Raw genomic sequence first — 25,077 nt, 5'->3', positions numbered from 1 at the left:
GAGTGGATTTGCGATTGGCGCGCCCTTTTATACGGTTAAGCGCCAATATAAGTAATAAGATCAGCTTTAAGTTTAGGTGACGATAATAAAAAATTATTGCACATACGATTGGCAACTCTACACCAATTAAAATTCTAAATACTTCTCTATGCGTTGAATGTTAAAATCACGTACTGTGTAAAGTAAAATTGGCTGATTCCATAAAGAAATAGTACCTATGCACATTAGGGTGTCTCATTGAGTTGATTTATTTGTTGTGTTGTTGTCTTCTGTGAACATCTTAAGGTGTTGCTGTCAGTCCGTCCTACCAATTTGACTGATATCTTCCAAGCGTAAGTTCTTGTTATAGGTAGGACGTGTACTGTCCTGTTTGAGGAGTCGGCGCACGCGCTCATGGCGCTTAACTCCCATATTACTTCGTCTAAGACCGTCAGCAGCTGGAAGCGGTCGCTTCAAACCGCGTCTAACTTCGCGAACATAACATATAGGTACCTGATCACTGGAATATTGAGGGTAACCAACAAGAAGTCATACGAACTTTCAAACGCATGGGCATTGCTGGATGCTCCGGAGGTGGTCGTGATGTATCATCCACTTACATCAATCTAAAGTAATATACATAGCACATTCAAGGGGTTGGCAGTCTTCAACTGGAACTCCTCGGACTCCTGTAAGATAACCAAGCACCTCCTGGCCGAATTACGATAGGAGGGGAGAAGAGGACCTACTAAATAGGTCAAGGAAAGACATTTTTAGGATCACTGCCACAATCAACGGATATTGGCCTGCATGTTGAGAGAATGGTGAGCCCTTTTAAATGCATTTGCAGGAGCTGCGGTGAGGGGAGGACAACAAAGAAACATTCACGCACTACCTATGTGAATAACCGCAGATTTAGCACACAACAGGTTTCTAACTATGTGCAGTTATGTACATTAGGTTGGGTCCATTTGTATGGACGAAAGTTAACCGATATCGCGCCATCGATTTTTCGATAGGATTTGGGCTCAGGAAAAAAAGTTCCACTACGCATACCGAAAAAAAATAATTTTCGAGCCTGCGAAATTTCATTGTTCATTGTCCGAAATGGTACGAATGGAGTACCGACTAGCCATACTAAAACAACAGCTATTGGTTTCAGGCGAAATGTGCATCAAAATGGCGCCCCCTGCGCTACTTGGGCTCGGATCTTTGATATTCGGGCGCCAGAGCAACCAACCAACCCATATCATGTGATGGGGTGACATACCTACAAACAAAAAAAATTCCATGTACTTGTAAATTCGATGGACAAATGTCAAAATCGTACTGCGCCGGTAGTTGATGTATCAAATCAAATAAAAAAGGTTATAATCAGCTGTTCGATGCGGCCACCTTGTATCGTTCCGCCATGCAGATAATGACATTTGCTTTGACAAATGGCATTTTTAAGGACTGAACACACCAAAAACTAAGAAGCGGAAACGGAAGTGGAACGCTGCCAACAGAGTTGCATTGTGCTTTTGACTTCATTAGGCATTCGATTAGCTACTAATGAAATAATAATAGATTCGAATTTTGTAGGGAAGATTGAGCTCAATAAGCGTCTTAATGTAGAAAATTGCATTTATTATTCAATAAGCCGTCTGTGTGAAAATAGTATAACGTTGGATGACTCTTCTAACCAAAAAATGTTAGTTTTACAGCGGTTTCGATGTAAGATCTTTATAATCATATTTTATTTTGTATGTGTAAGGGTGTAAACATATACATCAAAAAATTTCGGCTCACAATGAAACACCCTAATGTCAATACATATAAGATATGGTTAGCATTCATTTTTCTGGCTACTGTTCAACGTACCGGACGCCACCACTGACCTACAGAATATTTTAATGACAAATTTGGAGCTTGAAGAACGCTTACATTACGTTTTTCTTTTCAATTTTGTTTGCAGTTTTTTTTGTTAACTAACGTGTTGTTACTTTTTATCTGTATGTTGATGATAGAGGGCTTTGATATCATCGGGAAGTAAATTGTATATGTTACAAATTTATTGGAAGGCTTTGATGATAGCAGCGCACAATTTCGGCATTCTTTCGATGAGTTTTTGAAGTGTTTGATGTGCCACTTTGTTTGATAACATAACATTTTGATGCTCATCTCAGCTTAAGTGGTCGAAGTGGCATGTGTAAATTCCAGTCAACATTAACTCGAGTTTAAACTCGCACTGAAAAACCGGTCATAAGTCTTCACTTATCACAGCATCTATGTCAGATGAATTAAAAACCAAACTATAAACTGCTATTAAGATTTTAGATTATGTACAAATTAGTTTGACATAGTTTCGACTAGCTATACAATTTAATTATTTTATATTTGGAAGCATTAAATTTGTTTCAATTAAATGTTATCGCCATATCATTCTCAGGCATTTATATATCGCTCATTTACTTCAATAGTGTCATAACTCGAAAAACACAATTCTCCAGAAGAGCCATTCAAAGATTTTAACTGACATATGTTGCGCATATTTTAATTTTTATAGCACGTGGTAAATTTTTAACCGATCACAAAGATTTTTCATACAACATAGATCATGATATTGGGTAGGTTTATATGTTATTAACTCAAAAGTCATGTTTTTTGAGTTATGACACTATTGATGTAATTGAGCGATATATTTATTGACCTTCTTTAAATCTGAACTTGTATTGTGTGGAATTTTATAAAAAGTCATCGGATAAAACTGCATTGACCTTTGAGCAAAGCGAAGGGCACAAAGCAACAAGTATTTGCTTATCTTATTTCTTTAGTTATGTATATACATGCATATGTACGTATACATATGTATATATAGTACTTTTTAGAGAACTGGTTATTTAGTACTGTAGTGCTTATGTTTTGTCGAGATTGCTGTCGAGATTCTGTCCGTATTAGAAGATTTTTAGGCGCCCTATTTTATATTATTTATTCAAGTAATTGAAATACAATTTCAAAGTTATTTACGCAGATCTTTTAACAACGAAACCATGAACCAGGCACTAAGCACTGGGCTTTACAGTGCATTGCTGCAGGTTTTGATGGGATGCAGGGAAGAGAGAGCGAGCAGTCCTCTTGCCTCTGCAACCTTGCCACTGTTGTCGGCTATAAATTTCCAAATTGTGAAAGATTGCATATATTTGGGAACAAGCATAAACGGAGAATCACTCTTGCTAATAAGTGCTACTTTGTATGGAGTGAGGAATTGAAAAGTAAAATCATCTCTCGAGGAACAAAAACCATGTTCTATAAGTCTCTCATCATGTGTCCGAAGTTGTATGGTTCTTCCTCTAAACCAACGGCGTGTTAGGAAGGAAGTTTAATGAGATGTACGTGCTTTATGCAATATAGGTTAAAGAATTAAATAAAAAAGAGTGCTCCGGCTCTTAAAGTATTCCTATCGACCCCCAGAGAAAGGCTTGATCTGCAGTTTTGGTGAAGTAGGGATGACTAGCTATATGGCTAAGAGACAATTAACAACGATGATGATGACCACACCAAAAACCACACTTAGAACATGGAAATTGGTAATGATTTTGCGGCATAGAAATGTTTTGCTCAATTTAATACCTATACGAAATAATGGAGAGAATTTGTTTACAAGAAAGGTTTCCTTGTTTTTAGAAAAACTGCTTTATTTAGAGCAAGATGCAATAACACCGAAAGTTGTAGTCATTATTGTAAATTTAGACTAAGAGTCAGAGGTACACTCAGAAAAAATACTTATCTAAAATGAGGAAAAACATTTCCTAAGCAAATTTACTTTATACTAGGCACAAACACACACCAAATTGCCAATTTAAATAAAATTGCGTAATAAATTGTTTCAAACTGCAAATGCAACCTTGTAAAGTGTGTTTATTGAGTATATTTAAACGTCAGTTTTACGCATGGCTGAACTATATGGTTGGCTCATCTCATCAGCTGATTTTATTTTCTTCATTTCACTGGAGTAGGGATTGTCAATAGAAGATGGCAAACTCAAAATGAAACCAAAACATTGAACACATTTTCTTTCAACACACAAAAATTTCAAAGTTTTATGTTTTCATTCCATTCCATTCGCCTAATACCAACATGCACATTTTGACGGTCTGAACAAAGGTATGTTGTTGCTGTATGATGAGCCAACCAGCTATCAAAATACTATTGTGTAAGCTAAATTGAGTTGTATGAACATCACTCAATTTAAATCGAAATCGCCTCAATTTGTTTTTCTGTTTTAACATATTATTATTAAATTGAGGAAAATTTCAATGTAAAGAGTAAGAATTTCTTATTTTTGTATAAAACTATTCATCAATTTGAGAAAAAATGTATCTTAATTTTTTTTGTAATCAAGAACACTTAATTGATTGTTTCTCACAATATTTACGTGAATAAGTTACCTCAGTGTATAAGAGTACTTAACTGTAAAGTAGTGGACTTAGACAAGAAATCCCCGGCCGTGAGAGTTACACAATTAAATTTTTTTAATATAATTTTCTCCATTTTTAGGAAAATTATTCCTAGAACCAAGGAGAAAAAACATCTTAGTTTTTTAGATAATTACTTGTCTAGATTAAGGGAAGCGTTTATATGGCGCAAAATCAATACCACTTTTTCTTCATTTTCAAGAGTTCTTGGCAATTTTTTCTTGAGCGTAGGCTTCTTCAGCAAAAAGTTGTGAATGTTGTCATATTATACTGCTGTTTTAGCAACGACGCCTCTCAAAATTAGAGCCTATAGCTTTACCTAATGACCAAAAATAAAATTTTTTGATTATAAGAACTTTATTTTAAATAATACTGTAACGAATTTAGGGAAACTCCGCTTATTTAACACCTTCTGCAAACATTCGAATCGCTAAATTGTCGAATAAATAACTCCAATATTCAGTAATGCAAAATGGTCTTTATTAGATTACTTTGGGAGTGGTACAATTATATTTCACTTCTCAACTGATAGCGTGCTTAAATTAAACTGATTACTGACCACTCAGCTTGTGCTGCTTTTATACACTCTGTTTCCTTGTCCGCATATTTTTCCAAATGTCTCGATGTTTTTACTAGAATCTACTACCTGGTTACCAGCTATATGCGTGTGTATATGTGAGTACTACTTCGGCAGATGATTACATGTGTTTGCGAGTATCTCTTCGTTGCCTTGTATGCACATATGTGTGTAAGTGATTGGTTTGTTTACTTACCAAGAGTGCCAGCTTACTTTATTGTTGTTGTGCCTTTATTTACTTAGTATCAGATTAGTGATGTGAGTATCACTTAGTGATACTAATATTCGTCACAATACTTTGTAGAGTGTACAACAATATCAAATACTTCTAGCCTTATGCTCAAACCCGACAAACATTGTTCCGGCTAAACATTTCTTTACATGCTGATATAAAACCAAATCCTAGAACTTTATCTTTTTTTTCTTCCTCCTTTATTTTCCTTTTGCTCTGCGTGTTTCCAACTTAACTTAATCAACCCACTCAATTTCGCTATTCCTTTCATTTTTTTTGAATGGGCGCTTTCTGTAAACACAACTGTTCATCAGTCGTTAAGTGATAACGTTCTAAGTGTACCGTTGAGTGTTTTTGACCCACTTAAGGGTTTAGTGTTGAGTCTTTTTGATCCACTCAACGATTGGAATTTACTTCCGTCGGGTTGACTTCAACCATCAGAGAGCAGGTGTGAGTGTCGAGTTGCGAAATCATTGGCAGTTAGCCGCGTGTATTTTGCTGCAATGTTATCAATGATGTCGATGTTAGGTCCTGGAATCGTGCATATATCTAAAACACTGCGAATAATATAATGGCGAAATGTAAAATATAATTTAAAAAGTCCATTTCCTTAATATTTAATGATAACACAGCCCCACAGAAAAAAAGTGGGATGTTAAACGGAGGATACAGGTCAATCTTATGGATTAGGTTAGCTTTACTTTTTTTTTCTAACCTCGAAAAACTCTCGTTTTCGTGTTCAACGACCAATAATCCATAATTGACCTGTCTCCTCCGTTGAACATCCCACTTTTTCTTTCTGTGGGGCTGTGTAATTATTTCACTTGGCAGTTGGATCAACTTGCCATTCATAAAACAACATTTCTATCACTCAACTGATGGAAATATGTTTGCAACGTAGTAACAAAAATTGTGTTCGCTGAAAGCGCCCAATGTTTTACCCTTTTCCTCTTACTTTTCCCGTTTTCCCGCTCTTACTCTAATCTTAGTATTACTCTCACTATTATTCTTAATGTATCTTAATGTTGTTCTTACTCTTCCTATTAACCTCTTTTTCCTACTTTTCCTGGAACTCTTACCATTATTCCTTCTATTACTCCCGGTCTGCCTTTTCCTCTTGTTATCTCTTCCCTTTACTTTTTAGTATTTCTTCCATTTTCTTTTACTTTTCCTTTTTAAATTCCTTAATATTAGCTTTTATTTTTTGCTCTCACTTTCTTTCCTTTACTCTTTTGTTTCAATTTCCCTCTTCCAACGGGAACTAGTAGCTATATTTATTTTGAGGAAGTGTAAGTATCACTTTTGAAAACAAATACTTACATGCGTAAGTGCTGGCGAGAGTGCAAAGTTTACACACATCAAATAGATTTCTACCTCAAATTTTCCAATTAAATTACCTGCACTGTAATTAGAGAACTAAATATTGGTTTATACGCTTTGCTGACTTTGTAAGATATATTTCCATATAAGTAACCTGAAATGCATTTTATTATTGCATGTACATTAGGCCGTTACAGAAAACCCAATTTTTTGATGTGTTAACATCTTTTCTTAAGATGTAAGTGTAAGCGTAGTCTTTGTAAGAGGTAGGCTATATAGAGGATATATGTAGAATGTAAATGCAGCCGTAGTGTGTAATATTGGTATGCTGTATGGAGTAATAAAGAATAGCGCATAGTGAAAATCTGGTCGATTTACCAGGTCTGAAGCCACACTGATAAGGTCCAAACTTTCGCAAAATACGCTTGACAGGATCTTATATACGATAATAAGAATGCTGATTCCGGGATAGTTGGCGCAGTTTGCAGAATCCTATTTCTTGTGGAGTGGGCAAAGAACACTTAGGTTCCAATCGTGGAGCATGTACTTGTTCGACCTTATTTTGCATAAAAGTTGATGCATGTGCCTTATCAATTCGTCGCCGTTGCCTTGCTGTTTTTTAATCTGGCTATGATCCACCAAGCAAGAAAGACATGGGCGGAAGCGTGGAAAAGTTGCTTATATTTTAAAGAGAGAAATCTTAAGGCTCACAATGACCATATTAACTGGACACTTCCTTCTGGGCCTCGTCAGTAACAGCAGAAGTAGGAAGTGCGAGCTGCAGGAAGAAACGGTTGAGCACATTCTGTGTTCTACTAAGAGCGGCAGAGTTGCCAGATTTCGAGTCAGCTATTAAGCTAGGTCCTAGAAAACTTTTAGTTTTCGCCAAGAGGGCAGAGTTATTTTTTAACATAAGTCCTGGTACCTTGTTCGGGTTTTTAATGTTTGGTCGTCAAACAAATTCTGGTAACACTATGGACACAATCAGTCTATGTGAGGTCTTTATTGACCGGCCAGTTCAACCTAACCTAAATAAGGTCGCCTATTTTAGTTACGTGCTGTGGTTGACTATATCAAAAACTTTTGAAAAGTCTAGCGCTACCAGTACCGCTCAGTGATGTGTTTTTGATTCAATGCGCAATTTATCTGTGTATAGCCTCGGGTTCATCATCTTCCCTGGGCGTTTCATTGGTCTCTCCTTTTGGGAGCACAAAGGAGTGTTCATATCGACGTTTTCGTTTTTACAGAAATTAGCCCGTGACCTGAAACAATTTTTCTATCGCCCAATTTTTTGGTAAAATTTGAGGGCGTTATTCTTGGTGGCTAACAGCTCATGCTCCTAGCACTCACGACTTTCTGCCTCTGTTTTTTTCTTCCTGTAAAGACGTTTGGCTTACCTTTTCAACTCGCAGTAGCGCTCAGTCACTCTTATTGTTGCGTACGCTTTTAACGTAATTGCAACGCGGCATGCTGCTTCGTACCAGTTACTTTTCCGTGCTAACCAATTTTTTCTACGGCGGCGGTATGAAGTGCTCTAGAGATATGCCCCCCACTGCTCCTCCATTCCGTCGGGTTGACTTCAACCGTCAGAGAGCAGGTGTGAGTGTCGAGCTGTGAAATCATTGGCGGTCTGTTCGATTTTTTTTTCTTGCTCTTAGCCGCGTGTATTTTGCTGCAATGTTATCGATGATGTCGATGTTAGGTCCTGGAATCGTGCTATATCTAAAACACTGGAGGCATGCCGTACGTCGATCACAATTTAGTCGATCTCCTTACATGTATTTCGATCAGGGGACAGCCATGTAACTTAAACCAGGTGCTGCCTTTGACCATGCTTCGAACACCTCTCCGTTCGATCAGCTTCAGCCCATTAAAAGCGGTTTCATTGTGGGGCCAAAAACGTTCTTCACCTTATCGCCATTCTCCTCCGTCGGTGTATGGGTGCAAATGAATGAGATATTAAAAAATGTTGATAGCAGCGAGACATTCGTCCATAGACGTGACAACCAAAAAGTAAGCGATTAGACAAGCCCATCTGCTTAAATGCACATACCACATATTCTAGCCAGTTTTGGCTGATTGCTAAAAAGAATGTCCTAAAAGCTTTCCTTCTAAAACGGTCTAATGGACAAACATGTTTACATTCATATGTATGTAAATATGTAAATGTTGTTAATATGTGTATAATATAGCTTTTATACTGTAACCACAATTCAATTTTACCGCTCATTTTATAATATTTACATCCTACATAACTGTTCACCCCTTTAGCTAAATTATTATATTTTAGATTCATTCTTTTGCAACCAAGCAGTCAAAGAACGGCAATTTCTTATTCCTGCATATTTTTTATAATATCTCTACTCTTTGATATAGAATATGGGCCCATCTTAAAAACCTTTCCTAAAAAATGTTTTGTTGAATTGAAAACTTTCTATGGAATGAGAAATTACTTTTTATTTTTATGTACATATATAAAATTTAGCATTAATTTCAAAAAAAAATTGCGTACCTTTTTCAGGCGTTTAATTCAAATCCTCACTTATGAGTACGGATTATTTCACCTCATTTCATACACTTTTTGCGATGGCATAAGGCGGGTGCGAGGCGAATTCAGTACCAGGTGTTGTTATCCGAACAGCTGATTACCTTTTCTTGATTATTGTCCATACCAAGGCGAATTTATACCAGGTGGTGGCAAAGCGAATCCAACCAATTTGCGGTGCAGAATAATGTCAAGTCAAAAGAAAATTTTCATTGATTTCGATTAACTGACATTAAAGTACAAGGCACTGTATGGAAAATAATCAAGAAAAAGCAATCAGCTGTTGGTGTAGCAACACCTGGTACTGAATTCGCCTTGGTCCATCAACGCCTTGTACAACAATATGTCAGTTAATCGAAGTCAATGAACATTTTCTTTTGACTTGACATTCTTCTGCACGGCGAATTGGTTGAATACGCTTTGACACCACCTTATAAGGATTCGCCTTGGGCGGGAGTTTAAAAAAAAAACGCCCTTTCATCTCCCAAGAATAATACAATTTGAGATCTAAGCATTCTTTAAAAACCTTTCAAAGAGCAGACATTCTGAAAGCGTTTTTACTATAACACTTTGCTTACAAGTGAGGTATAAAGATATTTTGGCGAATCATTTCTCAAACTGCCTTTGGGATCAGCATAAAGGTAACTAGGTAGCTAGATAGGTATAATGGCTGCGACTCAGGTCGTCCAAGTAGCTAATGAAAGCCGTTTTAATGCTATAAAACTCGTGTGAACCTACTGAGTGCCACATTGTACTACAACCAGCTCGAGTTTTCTATAAATTCAAGAATCCCAGATTTTCAAGAATATGCATCCTAAGGGTTTTAAACTTGTTATAGCTAAAGCTGGTCACTAACACAGAAAATCCTCAACAGTCTCTTTTGCAGTTGCGTCTTTATAGCTTCTACAGTGTTCATTGACCGGTGCAGACCGCTTTAAGCTTTTGGATGTCGGCCCTAGGTCTACCCAGTAGACTCCTCCTACTCCTTTCATTGTAGTCTGGCCATGCAGTTCTTGAAATTGTACAGCCCGTGGAGCTCTTCGTCATTTGCTGAGCTTTGTTCACGTAAAAATGCCGACTTTCCCCTTTGGGGATAATATCCCCACCTCCTTCCGCTGAGTACGTACGTGTCAGCTCATCAGCCATTTCCTTTCCTTCGATTCTCCTATCTTCCGGAACCCAGATAATGGATATATCCAGAGTGTCGGTTAATGCAGCTATAAGTTGCTCGCATGCCCCTACTGAGCTATGCAGCTAGCGCCTTTATTGCTGCTTCGCTGTCAGAAAAAATAGAAACTTTGTCAGTTATGTTCCGCACCTCGAATGATTTTCAGACCTGTCAAATCGTGAGCTCTTCTGCTTGAAACACACTAAAGTATGACGGCAGTTTGAATGGCGTAGAAATCGCTAGATAATGCGAATAGATTCCAACCCTCACACTTGAGTTCATCGGTGCCCCCTTCCAATAATTCCTACATGGAGTGACAGTGTTAAAACCGCCCTCAAACTGCAGTTTGCGGGAATAATAACTTATTACGGCATTAAGTCTTCTTAGCGGAAGTAAATTAAGGATACTGCTATGCCCTTTCAGAGCATACTTCCAGTACACAGATTCCCTAAGTCTCAGCGCGGTTTATGCCATCGTACACAACATTTGTATGTCTATCAGAAGAAGGGTTAAGAATGGGTCCAAATCCGTATTGGGCCGGATGCGAGAGACTCCGGTGGCACCAACGCCCGCAGTGCGACTAATTGAGAATGTAGTTCTTACTAAGACCTTCCCACCACATTATGGAGCCATACGTCATACGTATTTTATATCACGTTCCGTCGACACATATCAATCATGTGTTTTTGCAATGTGTTTGCTAAAGAGTGCGCCTTTTCTTTACCTATTTAAGTGATCTATTCGTTCATGATCTCCGTATGTTGTGTTGATATAACGACGTAGCGTTTGCGTTCAAATAATTAGTTACGTAATTTATGTGGCTTCGCGGGGCAATTGCTGTCACAATAAATAACTGACAAAGTAATGCAATCGCGGATAGGCTGAGCTTGCAAAATAGATACTTAGGATGTGACAACTAAAAACTCTTTAGCTGAGGTGTAATATTTGAATATTATTGTAAAGGTTTTTTTTCAAATTATTGAAAAGATTAGTGGGCAGAGCACTCTACTATAATGCGGGCTTGCATATTCCTATAATATTCCACACCCTATCTGGCAAGAGCAGACATATCTACATAGAGTTGCCCTGGAATGCATATGCTATTGAAAGGAAAAATCTAGCAAGGGCCACTTTTAGATCGGTATCAATCTGCTGATTCAGCAATAGTGAGATAAACAAGCACTGATAGATGAAACTGTTTGATACGATTGGTATAGAAATAGGAAAGAGTTGGTAGCGAGAGCATTATCTCATCCTCTTTTAATAACAAGGTGTGAAGATATCCATAGGCTTACGCCAGAAAGATCTAGCAAAACATAATTCGCAAAAAATAGGGCAGGCTAATATTATTTGTGAAACTCAACCACAGTCAAAATCAAGAAGAAGAAAGAGTTCACCCTGGGTAACTATGTGCTTTTCTGCTGTCAGTCCAAAGTGCAGTCGAGGAATCAACGGTGCAAAATTTAAAACATGAAGCTTATCAAAATCAGTGTATAGTAGAAACTTTCTGCATACATGCACACTGTACATATTTAGCTTAAATATAATCTTCAATTTTTTAATAAGTAGATCAATCGATCAGTCAGACTTGTGATTAAAGTATGGTGGACTATTTGACGTTTATATATGTATTTAAGGAATGCTTATCTTATAATACAGCTGGTATATTGCACATACATTAGGGCGGATCGATTTAAAAATCGCTCATTGCTCTGTGAAAATCGTATTCTAGGGATCAAAATAAGAAACTTTGCCGAAGGAACCATACCTCTAAAACGAATTCTGATGTCCCCCCTTTGGGTCGAACTTTTGGGTAGGGGCAATTTCAATTCTACCTGCTGTGTCTTGTGGTGGTTTAAAAAAAACAACACAAGCAATTTTACGATCTGCAATTGTGTCACAGTGATACCTTCATTTTTTAAAACGGTTGAATAAAAAACCCACACAACTATGTTTACGGCATGCAAATGCATCACAGTGATGTCTTGGTTTTAAAAGGGGGTTGTAAAAACGCTAATTTCTAATAATTTTTTTTAATTTCTTTTCTATTACTAAGTTAAATTCATTTTTTCATTTACATATGTTCTGACTAAATAATTTCTAAAGAGAAAAATAAACTCCAAAAAGAAAAAACATAGGCATATCAAAGTGGGATTTTTCAAAAATTTGCCCCTACGACCCAAAGGGGGGACATCAGAATTCGTTTTAGAGGCATGGTCCTTAGAATATGATTTTCACAGAGCAATCGGCGATTTGTTTGCCTCCCCGCAAATCGACCCGGCCTAACATACATATATGTCGTAATTTAGGCCGTGCTTCTGCTTCCCCCACACAGTCGACACATGTAGATTAAGCGTTGTCTGAATTATGAAAAAGTACGCCAAACATTTGTATAACCTAGACGCTATTATTGTGGTTCCTTATGGAGGTTATATGAGTAGCTGGTTGATCGTTAAGCACATTACCGCATGCTGGGCATGACGAGCGCTCTGGGGCCGAATTGTAACACACGATCCGTGATGGAATGCCGTTTCTAAAATAACAATAGCTCCGAAATGGTGTATAGGATTAATTAAATATGTGAATTAGGGACAACGCGTACTCACTAGATCCATAATATATTATATTGTAACGAATTTAGGGAAACTCCGCTTATTCTAAACCTTCTGCTAATGTTCGAATCGCTAAACTGTTGAATAAATCATTCCAATATTCTGTATTGCAAAATTGTCTTTATTAGACTACGTTGGGAGTAGTACAACTATTCTTCACAATTATACTTCAATATCACGTATTTCACAAAACATCGTGTTTAAATCAAACTGATTAGTGATTACTCAGCTTGCGCTGCTTTTATACTCTCCGTTGCTTCGTCCGCATATTTCTGCTAAGGTCTATACGTTTCGCCTTCTAGAAATTTTGTCTATTCTGCTTGGTTATCGTCTGTATACATGTATATTTGTATTTTATGTTTATCTTGTAGCCATATGCGGGTGTATGTGTGAGTAACTACTTCGGCTGATGATTACATGTGTTTGTAAGTATCTCTTCGTTGCCTTGTATGTATGTGTATAAATGATGATTGATGTATTCATGTACACCAGTATGGATCGCTTTAATGTTTTTATTGTTGCGTTATTATTTATTAACAGCCTAGTTATGCAAACATTCGCCACAATATATATGTATATTCTTTTAAATAAATGGAAAGTCTGATTTTTAACGCTTGAATGAAAATAGTATTCGATACGTGATCGTATATTACGATTCCATAGCTGCTTCACCAGTTCGATATGCGCTCGACCGACTATGCAGATGGAGTTCTTGTTCTTAGCAATGCTATCTGGAATTAGCCGAAAAGGCCATGAAACAACTTAATTCATCCATCACAGTTGTTGACACTTTTGTAAGCTAACGTGGAGTAGTTTTTAATATACCCAGCTAATATAATTAATATCCGGCATAAAATTATTATCTAATTCTGTCAACTCATTGAGTTTAAAGACTATAGAAGACAACCCGTCCTAGAGTTCTAAAAGGTTTTCAAAGGGATGGTAAGTTCATCTTAATCCAACAGGTTTTTTCTCCGTTTACCTGCAGGTTACTGTGTCCCCAATTCAAAGAAATAATATGTCGACTAGCTAAGTCTATGGCCCTTTTACAAGGCTATCTCTACAATGGTCAACTGGACTCAATGTTATAGTTCTTTACTCAGTAACCATCAGATGTATATCCAATTCCTGGCGTTGTTCGAACTAATTATTGCAAAGTTCATAAATTGCAAAGATCTCAGAATGAAATACTTTTGTTAAATTTGGGACAGACATAAAAGTAACTGAGATAGTTTCTACCCGAAGTGCAGTCTAAGTTTGGCTATTCCAGTTTGAAATAGAACTTATTTCACACACTTTTTCGATATCGAAAATTTCGAAAAACCGAAAAGTGCGATAATTCATTACCAAGGACGGACAAAGCGATGAAACTTGGTATATGGTTTGACCTTATGCCGCAGAATAGAAAATTAGTAAAATTTCGGACAATGGTCGTAGAACCGCCCACTTTTAAAAGAGGTAATTTAGAAGTTTTGCAAGCTGTAGTTTGGCAGTCGTTGAAGATATCACGATGAAATTTGGCAGGAACGTTACTCCTATTACCATATGTGTGCTAAATAAAAATTAACAAAATCGGATGATGACCACCCCGCTTTTTAAAAAAAAAAGTTAAGTCAAATTTTAACAAAAAGTTGAATATCCTTACAGTATATAAGTAAATTATGTCAACATTGAACTCCAGTAATGATATGGTGCAACAAAATACAAAAATAAAAGAAAATTTCAAAATGGGCGTGGCTCCGCGCTTTTTCATTTAATTTGTCTAGAATACTTTTAATGCCATAACTCGAACAAAAATTTACCAATTCTTGTGAAATTTGTGAATAGCTTTTATGCCGGTAACTTTTTCTGTGAAAATGGGCGAAATCGGTTGATATCTCGAAAAGGCCTTCACATATACAACTAAACGTCACTCCCTTTTAAAATACTCAATAACACCTTTCATTTGATACCCATATCGTACAAACACATTATAGAGTCACCCCTGGTCCACCTTTACGGCGATATCTCGAAAAGGCGTCCACCTATAGAACTATGGCCCACTCCTTTCTAAAATAATCTTTAATACCTTCCATTTGATACCCATGTCATACAAACACATTCCAGGGTTACCCTATGTTCATTTTCCTATATGGTGATTTTCCCTTATTTTGTCTCCAAAGCTCTCAGCTGAGTAGGTAATGTTCGGTTACACTCGAACTTAGCCTTCCTTACTTGTTTTGACTTACAACCGTGTTGTAATGATTTAGACCAGAGTATCGCTTGAGAGCTGCGTAAAGCAACGGACAACTATTCGGTATTCGCCTACTTGTCTTGCGAGCTCAGCGATAGAGATTCCGTAAAGAAGCATTCGCAAACTCTATGCTGAAACTTTTTTCGCTATTCCCATGTACACAAATACTATTACAAAAAATGTTGCGCTTGTATTCGAATTTGATTTCTGTACTTCGAATTGCAGATCTTTACAGAAATTGGCAGCAAAACGAAGGTAATCGTTGCTGGAATTTCTAATCTAATTTACAACGCCTGGCGAATTTATCTACGCCTCGATAAGGAAGTGTACATATTACGATCTACAGTAATACAATATCTTTGTAAATACCTATAAAAATATGATTTTTTACCATCACACTTACTTTTTGTCATCTTCTCTGTTTTCATTTTGCAGCGCACTGTGGGCCTACGTGAAACTATTGCGGCTTACCAAAAAATATGAACGAGAAAATCTCACCATTGCAGATATCTTTCAAATACAAGTCAAGCAGAACCCCAATAAACTGGCAATAATAAGCGAAACACAGCAATGGACGTTTCGACAGTTGGACGAATTTTCGAATCGTATTGCCAATTTATTTCATGCGCAAGGCTTCAAAAAGGGTGATGTTGTCGGTTTATTGCTGGAGAATCGTGTCGAGTTTGTAGGCATTTGGTTGGGACTTTCGAAAATCGGTGTTATCACACCGCTTATTAATACCAATCAACGTGGACCTTCATTAGTGCATAGCATAAATGTGGCACATTGCAGCTCATTGATATTTGGCGAGAGCTTTAGCGAAGCTGTCGAAGATGTACGCAAAGATATACCCACCAATGTGACACTCTATCAATTTAATGAAGAGCCGAATAAGCAAGTGATTGAGATGGCTAAAGATATGACTACGCTATTGGAGACAATGGAGAAGCATAAGGTGATATCGACTTCAGAACGTCCCAATCATAATGATCGTCTCGTTTACATTTACACATCGGGTACAACAGGACTGCCTAAGGCAGCAGTAATCTCACATGCGCGGTAAAGCTTATTGTTGAATGAGTTTTAGTCCAACATTTGAAATATTAATTTTCGCCCCATCTCTTTTCAGATATCTCTTTATTGCCGCTGGTATTAATTTTACAATGGGCTTCCGCCAGGAGGATATCTTTTATACGCCGTTACCGCTCTATCATACCGCTGGCGGTATTATGAGTATTGGTCAATCGGTGTTGTTTGGTTCTACAGTTGTTATTCGCAAGAAGTTTTCGGCTTCCGGTTACTTCGCGGACTGTGTAAAATTTAAAGCTACGGTAAGTGTTTTAAGTGAATGTTAAGCAGAGACCATCCCCATTGGTTCAGAACAAGTTCTTCGCCTTTGTATTTGTATTTGTATTTATTAGGCAATTCATCCCAGCACAACCATTTGACAAAAATTATTTTACAGTGCTAGTCGGTAAAAGGCATAAAATAGGAACAATCTAATCTTGAAACTCAAAGCTAATGACTATGGCTAAGAAAAGGTTACAACAAATAATATATTTAATAAATAGTAAATAGATAAATAAAGGAATGATAGAGTACATTTGCTTAGAAGGAATCAGTATTTTAATTGTCTAGGTTATTATAGAAACTTGTTAATTCTTTATTGAAGAGCAGAGCATTGCCTATAAGCCTAAGTCTAGAAGGGAGCGAGTTCCAAAGACATATGGAATTAATGAAGAACTGGCGATCAGATATTAGCATACGATGTCTGAAGTGGGTAAGGAGAACAGATCTAGACGACTGGAGAAAATTTAGCCTCCGATACAGATAGTCAGGTTCCTTCATATATATTAATTTATGTAGCGTGGTGAGCGTTTTAAGTTTAATAAGGTTATCGAAAGAAATGTTTAGCAACCTGTAAGCATGTTGAGAGACGTGGTCAAGTCTTTTCAACCCATAGACGTATCTAGCAATGTTGTTATACACAACATTAAGTTTCCTATTACATACATAGTCACAATTGGAGTAAACCTCACATCCATAAAGCAGCGTAGGTATTAAGTACGCTTTTGCTATTAGTAGACGAATATGTAACGGAGTAAAATACTGTGTAAGCCAGAGTGTACGAAGCATCCCATAAACTTTTCCCACTGTGCGGAAGATGTGATCTTTCCATGTCAAGGTTTTGTTAAAAACTACACCTAGATTTTTTGCCGCAGTGTTGTCTAAAATTAAATTTTCCATTCCACTTTTATCTAGTGACCTTCTATGAATGACTATACATTTCGACTTCTTAGGGTTAAGACATAAGCCGTTCATAGAAGCCCACGTACCAATTTGACACAAATCGTAATTTAAGTTATTAATACATGAACTGGTACGATCACTAGGACAGCACATATACAATTGTACGTCGTCAGCATAAATGTGAATATTACAATACTTGAGAACACCAGGCAAATCGTTTATATACAAAACAAATAACAGGGGACCAAGGATTGACCCTTGTGGGACTCCTCTTAAAACACTGACGAAGTCAGACTTTCTGCTACCAACACTTACTGCCTGAGTTCGGTCGGCCAAATACGATCTGATTAGGGCTGTTGCACAGTTGGAGAAATTAAATAGGTTGTCCAGCTTCTTGCAGAGAACGGTGTGGTCGACAGAGTCAAACGCTTTTGAATGGTCGAGAAGAGTCAGGAAAGCAGTAAAATTTTTGTCAACTTGTTCTCGAATATCCTCTATCACCGATAGGAGCGCCGTTTTACAGCTACGATTTGACCTGAATCCAGACTGGGAATCTGTGAGAAGGTTATTATTCTGCACATAAGTATTTATCTGGCAGTGCAAAATTCGTTCGACGACCTTGGAAAGGAAAGGCAGAATAGCTATAGGCCTATACTCCTTGTTTTGCTTGGGGATTGGGATTACCTTAGCAACTTTCCAACATCTGGGAAATACACAGGACGTCAGCACAGAGTTAACCAAGTAGGTTAAGTGAGGAAGGATTTTAGGAAGAATTATTTTTAAAAATTTCGGACATATACCATCGAACCCCATAGCATTAGACTTTACTGAAAGAATGGCTTGAACGACATCACAATCATCGACACTAGCAAACTCAAGAGGACCAAAATCAACATTAGCGCGAATACAATAATTATCAGCACATATATTGTCAGTTGAGATTGGCAGATTTACAAAATTTATATTTATCTCATTAATGTCTACATCAGGGAGGACAGAAATATCACATTTGGATTTTCCGATACCAATATGTTTAATCGACTTCCAGGTTTCCTTCGAACTCAAAGCAGCACTAAACTTGTTATTATAAAATTTCTGCTTAGCTGACCTAATGGCTTTGTTTGCAGCGATCCTAGCTGTTTTGAAGCAGTTGTGAGCCTCCAGGGTTTTGTATCTTTTCCATCGTGAGTAAGCAAGGTTACGCTGGTGAATTAAGTGTTTTAGATTGGCACTAAACCAAGGGGTATTATTGTGTGTAGCAGCTTTGAGTTTCACTGGCACATAGTTGTCGAAAAGCCTAATAATATGGTTCTGTAGGAATGATGCCTGATCATCGACCGATGTCAGTGTACGAATCAAGCTCCACTCAACCGACTCCACCGCTGCATTAAGGGAACTGTAATCTATGCTTCTAAAATCACGATATGTAAAGGAACATTGTATGTGTGACGTTTGAAAGTTGTAACTAAGAAATATCAGATCGTGTTTTGAAAAGCATGATGCCGACAATTGATCGTAGTGGAGCAATTTCAGGGGATCATTCACAAAAAATAAATCCAGCAAAGAAGAATTTGAGTCAGTAAAGTGTGTAGGTGATGTTAAATTGTTGGGAAAAAGTCCAAGAGACTCCATACTTAGCTTTAGAGTTGAGTCGACGAGAAGGTTGGAGTTGAAATCCCCAGCGATGATTATATTATCATAGCTTATAAGTAGAGGCTCGAGAAATGCAATAAAGCCAGAGAAGTCAACTCCACGATTAGGTCTGTATGCACAGCCGATAAGAAGCCTTTTATTATTTACAGAGAACACGTCTACGAACACATATTCGACAAAATCACTTGGACTAGCACTGCAGCAAAGTTTACAGGATAAACTACTTTTAACATATATAGCAACACCACCACCATGACCACGTCTATCAGCCCTGAAAAGTTGATATCCATTTAGTTGCACCAAATCATTTTTGTGACATGAAGAATGGTGTGTTCCGCATTTTTCATCCGGAAATCACCCAATGGTGGTCATACAGTTGTCCGCGACGTTTATATCCATTTCCTGTCAAGCGCTTTTTCCGAAATTCCAAATCCTTAAGGCAGCCTGGTTTTCGTTATGTTGATCCCTGGACCCACGCTCTCCGCTGGGAACACATTGCAAGTGTCAGAAAGTCGTTAAGATTGCCTGATATTCAATGCCTGGAGGAAAGTCCAGCACCCGTTCCCTTTTCAATATTAGAGAAGATTGAACATTCCATACAATGCTTGTTGTAGTTGTTAAAGCGCTAAATACACTCCCAAAAGGTTTTGGTCGATCTTGATTTTCCTTTGCCGGATATAGATCCGGTAAGTTACGGTAAGTTAACGGGAGTCCAAGGAAACTTGCTGATTCAACAGGGGTGGATCATAATGAGATGGGTATTAGAGGCTTTGGATGCACAATACAATTGTAGAGATGGTTGGTGTCCAGTGGGGACACATTGCAAGCAGGACATACATTTTGTATGTCGGGGTTGATTCTGGATAGGTAAGAGTTTAACCTGGTAAAGTACCCAGATCGAAGTTGAGCTAGAGTGTTGCGCGTTTCCCTAAGGAAAACGGGTATTTTTCTGGGTACGACGCCTGTTTGTGGATATCACTGAGGACCTGTTTGTGCTTTTTTGATTCATACGGCTGTGTTTTCAGGTACCATATTTCCTCATAATGCTTACGGAGATGACCCCTTAAGCCCCAATGGGGAGTACTCTCGCCACGTTATGTAGATGGTGTTTTGGAGACATAAGAAGATAGCGGTTCTGAGGGCACACCCAAGATTTTAGGGTGTAAGACAGTCGGTAGTGTAGTGCCATCGACGTGGATGTTCAATATGGTCGACATTTGGCGCGTCCATGTTGTATTATTATTATTATTATTAATAGGTCTGGAAGCACTGGGACCTTTGTGCAGATCTATTGTGTATCTGGAGGCTCTTGATGTATCTAAGTACCTCTTCAGGCTTTTTAATCCATATCACATAGGCATTCAACGTCCCACCACCTAGATGGGATCGTCTCTGCCTAGCTAGAGCGACGCATTCGCAGAGAATGTGAACCGGCGTTTCATCATCCAGCTCACAGAAACGACAAATTTGGGTATCAGATAGATTTCATTTACTTAGGTGATATCGTAGACCGTGACGCAGTGTCCCGTGTAGTACCCAGTAAGAGTTCTTAGGTCCTCCTTGCTTAGGTTAATGAGTTTGGCTGATACTTTCGTTGCCGGAAGTATAAACAGTTCGGCCTGCCTTTGCCCTGGGCAATCGATCCAGTTTTCCAGTTACTTATAGTGTCCCTGGTGTGTGCTTTTGTGAGTCCACAAAAGGGCTCTGGACAATAGAATGCTGATGTAGCACCATGCTTTGCTAGGTAATCTGCATGTTCATTACCTTCATTTCCCTGATGTCCGGGAACCCATCCCAACAAAACCTTGTTTTTGGCTCCCAGGGCATTAAGGATTTCAATGCATTCATCCACTAACTTAGATGTAACTGTGTAGGATTGCAAGGCACGCAGTGCCGCCTGGCTGTCCGACATAATGTAGATGCTCTGCGATGTTGAGCCTCTCCGCAGACATTCTCTACCACAGACCTCTATTGCATGAATTTCTGCCTGAAATATGGTGGGATAACATCCCATTGGTATCGATTTTTTGAAGTTTGGCCCATATATGCCAGCTCCCGTTCTTCCGTCATAGAATTTCGATACATCCGTGTACCAGACCTCTGAGTCAGGGTCGTTATAAGGATTCTCTATTTCCCAGTGTGTCCTGTCCACAATGGACACTTCAAAGTTCCGTGAGATTCTGAGCTTAGGGGACATTACGTCACGAAGTTGTAATGAGGGATTTCCTATGAATTTTCTTAATACTTTCATATGTCCTATCATATTTCCTTCCTTCAACTCAGAAATATTTGGAAGTCTTAGTGCACCTAGTGTTGCCTCTTTCTCTATCAGAATGGGGAAGGGAGGTATTCCCACTAAAGCACCAAGTGCGTCAGCAGGGGCGGTTCTCATCGCACCCGTTATGCCAACGCAAACTATAATCGATGAAGTTTGCTTAGTTTAGCCGTTGCCTTTCTTTGCGTGGCCTTTTGCCACCAAACTAGAGAAGCAGGTGACTATTGGCCTTACGACAGTATTAAATGTCCAATATACCATTTTTGGACAAATCCCCCATGTTTTGCCGTAGAGACGAGTACAGCCGAAGAAAGCTCTTGTTGCCTTGTTTAGGATAGCATCCAAATGAGCATTCCACGTGAGGGTTCTATCCAGTGTGACCCCTAGATATTTAGCCTCCATTGAGAATTGTATTTTTGTACCACCCAGGGATGGTTCTGGGATGGATAATTTCCTTCTCCGGGTGAAAGGCACTATAACAGTTTTGTTAGGATTTATAGACAATCCTTTGGTATCACACCACGTATCTATGATGCAAAGGGCTTGTTGCATGCGATCTGATATTGTATCTTCGTGCATCCCTGTGATGCAAATCATCTGCATATCCTTGTATGTCAAATCCCTTGGTTTTCATTAACTGAAGGAGGTCATCAAAGACCAGGGTCCACAGAAGAGGGGAGAGCACACCTCCTTGTGGGCAGCCTCTTGTGGCCGCAATTGATTTAGTTGTTCCTCCCAGTTCCAAATGGATTTTTCTACTCTTTAACATAGACAGCACCCATCGTATTATTATAGGGCTTATGTCCTTGTCAATCATAGCTTGATGTGTTGTGTTATCGAAAGCCCCTGATATATCAATAAAAGCGCGGAGGGCTATATTTTTTGACTCAAGAGCCTTTTCGATTTTTACCGTGAGACTATGAATAGCCGTCTCCGTGGATCTCCCTAACTGGTAGGCGAACTGATTCCTACACAGAGGGAGTTTATTTAGATTGACCTCCCTGATATGCTGATCTAAGGTTTCCTCCATACCTTTAAGGAGAAATGAGCTCAGGCTTATTGGTCGATACGACGAGGGCAGTTGCTCGGGTTTCCCTGGCTTTGGTAAGAATACTACCTTAACCTCTGCCCACCTGCTCCATGTTGTAAATAAGGTCGCCGATAATTTGGTCGGTGACAATGTCAGGTTTCGCGTGGCGAAGAAACTGGAGAGATCAGGGAGATAGCGCTTTATTTGGTTACAAAGCTCATAGTTCCGGTAACAAGCATCATTAAGGTACTAGCCCAAACAACTCGGGAACGATTCAATTTGATCACATTGAACCTTCTAAGTCATCCCGCCGCCACCCCTAAGTTCCATGAGGAACTTGGTGTCGCCAGAGCCGCGCCTGCTAAATAGGTGTATGATATATTCATAACAATTAGGTTGCGGAGGCTCTAGATAGTTCTTGGATCCCTCCATACAATGGTAGCACGGCTTACTACTATTCTTCCCTAGAAGATAATCTAAAAGTCAAAAACTGGCTAATTTTCCTCAGACTGAGTGTGGAATTACAATCAATTGTGTAGCCTAACCTATTCTATGGAGTCCTTGTAAAAATGTAAAATCTTTTCCAATTACGACGCGAATTTAAACTTTAAATATTTTTACTTACTCTGATATTTTGTCTATCTCTCTCCCTCCCACACACAGGTCGGTCAATATATTGGTGAGATGGCACGCTACATACTCTCTACACCACCTTCACCCAACGATCGCACTCATCAAGTACGCCTGATTTTTGGCAATGGTCTGCGTCCACAAATTTGGCCACAATTTGTTGAACGTTTCAATATACCAAAAGTGGGAGAATTCTATGGCGCCACCGAGGGTAATGCAAATATTATGAATAATGATAGCACTGTGGGTGCAATCGGCTTCGTTTCGCGTATTCTACCACAAGTCTATCCAATTTCTATACTGCGCGCTGATCCTGATACCGGCGTACCAATACGCGGTCCCGATGGTCTATGTCAACTATGTGAATCAAATGAACCGGGCGTATTTATTGGTAAAATTGTAAAGGGTAACTCTTCACGCGAATTCCTCGGTTATGTAGATGAAAAAGCGTCAGCCAAAAAAATTGTACACAACGTATTTCGTAAGGGTGATATGGCTTTTCTATCGGGTGATCTTTTGGTTGCCGATGAACGTGGTTATTTATTCTTTAAAGATCGTACAGGTGATACATTCCGTTGGAAGGGTGAAAATGTGTCGACTAGCGAGGTGGAGGCACAAGTTAGTAATGTTGCCGGCTATAAAGATACCGTAGTCTATGGTGTATGTATACCGCATACGGAAGGACGTGCCGGTATGGCGGCTATTTATGATCCCAATAATGAAGTCAATTTAAACGAATTTGCTGATAAATTAGCTAAAGTTTTGCCTACATATGCGCGTCCACAATTTTTACGTTTTCTAACTAAAATCGATATGACTGGTACATTTAAGTTGCGCAAAGTGGATTTGCAGAAGGAAGGTTTCGATCCTAAACCAATAAAGGATAAACTGTACTATCAGACGTCGAAAGGACGCTACGAATTGCTTACACCGGAGATTTTCGATAAGATCAATCGTCACGAATTACGTTTTTAGACAGACCATATCGAGTTGGATAGCAGGGGAAAGTAAGAGTTTGTGCCGCCTTTCTGTTTTGAAGGTTATGTTTGCCAGTTTTTTTTAGACCTTAAGTAATTTCGCTATAATTTATATTGATAACGCTTTGTATAAACAAAATTGATTATACATCTTTATCATTAAGGTATAAGTACGTTAGATACTTTATAAGTATTAGGGATGTTACGAAAGTGAGCTTATCGGAACCAGAATCGGAGAAAATTTTTTCAAATTTGCTTCATCGGAATCGATGATGTATTCATAATGCCTAAGTCAAAGTCATTTTTTCACTGAAAAATCAAAAGCTCCGAATTTTCGTTATCGAAGCGCCGTTACATCCCTACTATATATAACTAAAAATTGTTATATTGCTCCAAGAATCGTTAAATATTTTTTGTTAATATTTTTTTTGTCGATTTTCGAAATTAATGCTTTTGGGTTTGTATTGCAGATACCGTTAAATGTAGCTTAAGAATATAGATTTAGAGGATTGCCTATTACATGTAAGGTGGTTAAGGTTTACATACCTAAAGCTGTTGAAGACTATATGTGACCCGGCCTATGAAAAGGTGGCTTATGACTCAAAAAGAAACAGCTGTTAACAGCTGTTTCTCGCAATTTCTTTTTTGAGTCATAAGCCACCTTTTCATAAGCCGGGTCACATATCTTAAATATAATTATCTAATTTTTGCTACCGAAAAACGATTTAAAAAAAAGTAACTCAAATATATTAAAATAACACCTGCGCACTTTTTAATTTATGTATAATGTGAGGGGGTTTGAATACAGGTCATGCGTGGTCTGAGTTTCAAGACCATAAAGTTTGGCAATTTTTTAATAATATCGTCAACCCGTCCCTGATCTCATGTCATAGCAAATATGTGGGACATAAAACCCAAGCCAGTCAATCGGACCTGCGCGGTTTTGTGTGCTTGCAAAAGAAAGATAGACAAAAAGTGGAACCGAAAAGCCGAAGTCATGGCATGGACATACATATAAGATGAATATTCGTCCTATTCTAACGTACGAATCACTGGTGTGCTCGACGAATTCACTGTATGTAGAGTGCAATTGAACGCTTTATCGATAACTACTGTCAATTTGTGTATCTCTTGAAACA

The 25,077-nt window shown here is 38.3% G+C and overlaps 1 protein-coding gene across 1 annotated transcript in view; it reads left to right on the top strand.

The window, feature by feature from the left end:
• Fatp1 (Fatty acid transport protein 1) overlaps positions 1-24,696 on the top strand; it is a 47,375-nt gene extending 22,679 nt beyond the window's left edge. The window contains exons 2-4 of the mRNA XM_067764428.1: positions 15,559-16,182; positions 16,253-16,454; positions 22,995-24,696. Of these exons, the coding sequence (XP_067620529.1) occupies positions 15,559-16,182; positions 16,253-16,454; positions 22,995-23,936 (1,768 nt within the window). The 3' untranslated portion in view covers positions 23,937-24,696. The remainder of the gene's footprint in view (positions 1-15,558; positions 16,183-16,252; positions 16,455-22,994) is intronic.
• The last annotated feature ends 381 nt before the right edge of the window (positions 24,697-25,077 follow it).

The sequence above is a fragment of the Eurosta solidaginis genome, chromosome 2, assembly GCF_040869045.1.
Source record: "Eurosta solidaginis isolate ZX-2024a chromosome 2, ASM4086904v1, whole genome shotgun sequence".
NCBI lineage: Eukaryota > Metazoa > Arthropoda > Insecta > Diptera > Tephritidae > Eurosta > Eurosta solidaginis.
This window is presented reverse-complemented; position numbering and strand designations above follow the sequence as displayed.